This window comes from Seriola dumerili, unplaced genomic scaffold (genome assembly GCF_002260705.1).
Source record: "Seriola dumerili isolate Sdu_G_001 unplaced genomic scaffold, Sdu_1.0 BDQW01000044.1, whole genome shotgun sequence".
Lineage (NCBI taxonomy): Eukaryota > Metazoa > Chordata > Actinopteri > Carangiformes > Carangidae > Seriola > Seriola dumerili.
In genome coordinates, this window is record NW_019174299.1 from 2264798 (window position 1) to 2268644 (window position 3847).

Here is a 3847-nt window from a genome sequence, read left to right on the forward strand (position 1 = left end):
TCCAGCTACCTAGCTCTGTGTACAGTGTTTCATATTTCCAACATAATGACATTCCTCTGCGGTAACGTTTAACTGCTGCTCTCTGCTCAGCTGGACCAACAGGTGTACACCGCAGTTTAACGAGGATTCAGTTACACTGTGGCCTCAAGCTTGCCTATAAAAACATAATACACTGAGAAAAATGTGCGTGGAAGTGTATGTGTACACCCACACACACACACACACACACACACACACACACACACACACACACAATGCACAAGAGAAAATATGTAAATGAGATTAGGGTCTATGACGCTTTCAGCTAGAGGAGGTCAGGTTGTATTGTGTATATATAAATATATGTATGTAAACTTAGAGTTTAATCTCCTATCAGCTCTCATATGTTGCATTCACAGTCTCCTCTCCTAAATTCTCTGTAATTGATTCACTTGTCTGAAAACCTGAAACTTGTTTTAACCTTGTCATTCGCTTGGCTCCGACAGGCTGTTTGAAGAGGCCATGAGGAATGAGGAATTATTTGAGAGCCCCCCCCCTCCTCTGCCCCGCCCTCTCAGGCCACACAGATTGACAAAGTTGCAGGTCAGAAAAGGTCATTTCATCTCTGGACAACTGTGTGTGTGTGTGTGTGTGTGTGTGTGTGTGTGTGTGTGTGTGTGTGTGTTCGCCTCTAACATCTGATGATCTCACCAGCAGAGATATTCTCGTGTTTTGCCATTGGCCAGCTGTCCAGATGACGTAGGATGTGGCTTGAAATAAAGGAGATTTCCCATTCATTACTACAGGGAAAGCCAAAAGAAAGCAGTGGGACGAAACAATAATCCTTGAAACAATTCTATTTTGGCTTGATCTCTTGTGGCTACATTAAACAATATTAGGGCTAAGCCTCAGGCCAGGCGATTGTGGTGTGAAGCCTGTTTGGCTGCAGAGGAATAAATAAGCTGAGACCAGCTGAAAACAGGTCAGATAAACATTCTCTGTTTGTTTCCTTTCATTATCTGCAGAAGCATGGCAACGAAAAGCTGCTGGAAATGGTAATTACACTAAGAACTAGTGGTGAAATGTTTGGAAACCAGAATTTTCTAAACTTTTAAACTCTTGCAAACCTAATGAACTATATATATAACACAGGGGCATATTTTCCTTTGGATGAGACTTAATGATGTGGACTATTGAGATTATCGCTCTGTAAAATACATTTTATCTAGAGTGAACTCAAATGGCTCTTCGAAATTCTACTATATTGACGGTCCGTGTAAATAGGTTTACCTCAGGTCAGTCAAAGCAAGTGCTCTCTCATTTAATTAGTCTGTGCTAAACCTCTTTGAGGCATGAAATCATCCCAACAGCAATCCACACAAATCCCTCCCGCCCCCTTACTCACTACGGTTAAATTAGCACACACGCCCTTGATCTCCGAAAACATGCGAATCATCACATCCAGTCACACCACACGTCTCACTCATACACACCCTGAAAAACACACATCTGAATGTACAGTGCATTTGTTAATTTACTGTTTATGTACTAGGTAAATATTAATTCTTACACATCTGCACAACACCTTTTTTTTCTGGTATAATAAGTCTCACTGACTCACTCTCATTCATTTTCTTAGCGACAGTGTGGGAGATACAAATGATTGCTTTAACTATCCTGATATGAAGTTATTCAAAATGAGTGTCTAATTAAAATATGCACAATGTGATTCTGCCACTACAGAGATGTCAGTTTCTCAGTTTGGCCTTTTAAAAACGCATCCAAAATGTAATCCACACAGGAAGTACCCCCCGAAACGATGTCTGTCATTTGAGAGGAGGGGATTTAGAGACTTTGGAAACACGTGCACAGACAGTATCCTACTTTGAGAGGACCACTTCACAGTATGAGTTCAGAGAGGAAGAGGAGGACGAGGACGAGAGAGCAGGAGAGACACGGAGGTCAGCATCTTGCCTGCTGAAGTTAGTTACGGTGCAGTCAGAGCTGACAGACTAACAGAGAACAAGGGAAGTTTTCTTACCGGGCTTTGACTTCATTCAGCTGCATCACTGAAATCATCAGTATAAAAAATCTTATTACAAAAAAGAAGAAGAAGACAGATAAACAAAAGGATCTCTGAGAAGTAGAACCTCCTGTCTTGTAGCACTGAGGCATCATGACGCAGCAGGTCAGCGGCTCACCGTTCCTCAAGCCATTCTTCCTGAAGACGCCTGTCAGAGTGGTCAGCTCTCTGCGACAACGACGACACACACTCCCCGCCAGCGAGTTCAGGAACCTCACGCCACAGGACGCCATCAGTGTGTTTGAGATTGAGAGAGAAGGTAAGTCCAGTCTCTGCTGAAATATCTCCTTAAAAAAATTACAGTTCACCTGATGGGTGCTTTAACCATATGTATATGTAAATATGTGTAGGTATATGTGAGAACTTCACTGACCTTCCACATGTATTTGATTAAGGAAAAATACTGGATTTTCCAAGTATAAATGTATCAAATCTCAAATACTGTTTTTGAATTCTCAGTATTATCTTGGTGCAAGTTTTAACTTGGAGAGAGAACACATTTCTTTCATCATCATTAGTCCCAGGACATGACCCACTGTATGATCTGGTTCTTGTCATCCCCCCAGCATTTGTGTCTGTGTCTGGAGAGTGTCCACTTACCCTGGATGAGGTGCTTAACTTCCTGAGTCAGTGCCCTGAGCTTTCTCTGGGTTGGTTTGAAGAGGGACAGCTGGTAGCTTTCATCATCGGCTCTGGCTGGGACAAGGAGAGGCTTTCCCAAGTATGCAGCTGTACAGAAAATCTGTAATACACTAAACCTCGGTATTCCCCGCAGGTTACTGATTTCAACACTTAAACATGACTTAATTCTTTCATTTAACCTCTCTCCTCCAGGAGGCCATGACTCAGCATGTCCCAAACACCCCTACCGTGCACATCCATGTGCTCTCAGTGCACCGTCACTGCCGCCAGCAAGGCAAGGGCTCCATCCTCCTGTGGCGCTACCTGCAGTACCTGCGTTGCATGCCGGGCCTCCGCCGAGCTCTGCTGATTTGCGAGGACTTCCTGGTGCCTTTCTACCTCAAGGCCGGCTTCAAGGAGAAAGGGCCGTCAGCCATCTCTGTGTCCAACATGCAATTCCATGAGATGGAGTACGCGCTCGGAGGGCAGGCGTATGCGCGGCGGAACAGTGGCTGCTAGTCCCTCAATCCCTACCCCTCCCTTATTCCACTTACTCACCACTAAAATGGACTCAGGGCAGAAAAGATTAGCAAAACACAGCTGACAGATAGCAGCACAGGGCCAGTATAAACCAGTGGACTGGGTTCAGCATCCTACTGTCAGCAGCTCACAGCATCCCTTGACCCACTGAACAAGGAGTGAGGACTGTGTGAGGGGAAAACCAAGAGCGGATTCACTTCTTCATGCAGAGAAATGAACCAGCGGCTTTGCAGATGATAATTGGGCTTATCAGACATCAAATTATATTCCTTTTCTTGCCAGTAGCATATTGGATTTTGTAGGCTTAAAACTGTTTTTCAATTTATTCATTACCTGTCAAATCATTCAGACTTCATGGTTTGTAATGTAATCGAGACAATTAATAGAAATTGTCATATAAATGCATTAAATCTTGGGTTGTGATCTTGAGTACTGTTCTATTTTTGTAAACCATATAAATCCAAAGTTGATGAATTCAGCGTCATTTCTGTAAGATAAGGATCCGATCGTGCAGACACTAATAATGCTCGGATTGTCGATTAAAAAATGTCTGTCTCCATGTTGCTTCATTTGAATAAAAGTAATAGAGAGAAAGTCACAGACCATTTGAATTTGTAGATTTTT

The 3847-nt window shown here is 43.1% G+C and overlaps 1 protein-coding gene across 1 annotated transcript; it reads left to right on the top strand.

Annotated features, from left to right (window-relative positions):
- The first annotated feature begins 2155 nt into the window (after positions 1-2155).
- On the top strand, positions 2156-3202 carry LOC111217515 (serotonin N-acetyltransferase-like). Its single transcript, XM_022739425.1, has 3 exons — positions 2156-2321; positions 2629-2783; positions 2897-3202. Exons 1-3 carry the CDS (start codon positions 2156-2158, stop codon positions 3200-3202), a joined length of 627 nt encoding a protein of 208 aa, XP_022595146.1.
- The last annotated feature ends 645 nt before the right edge of the window (positions 3203-3847 follow it).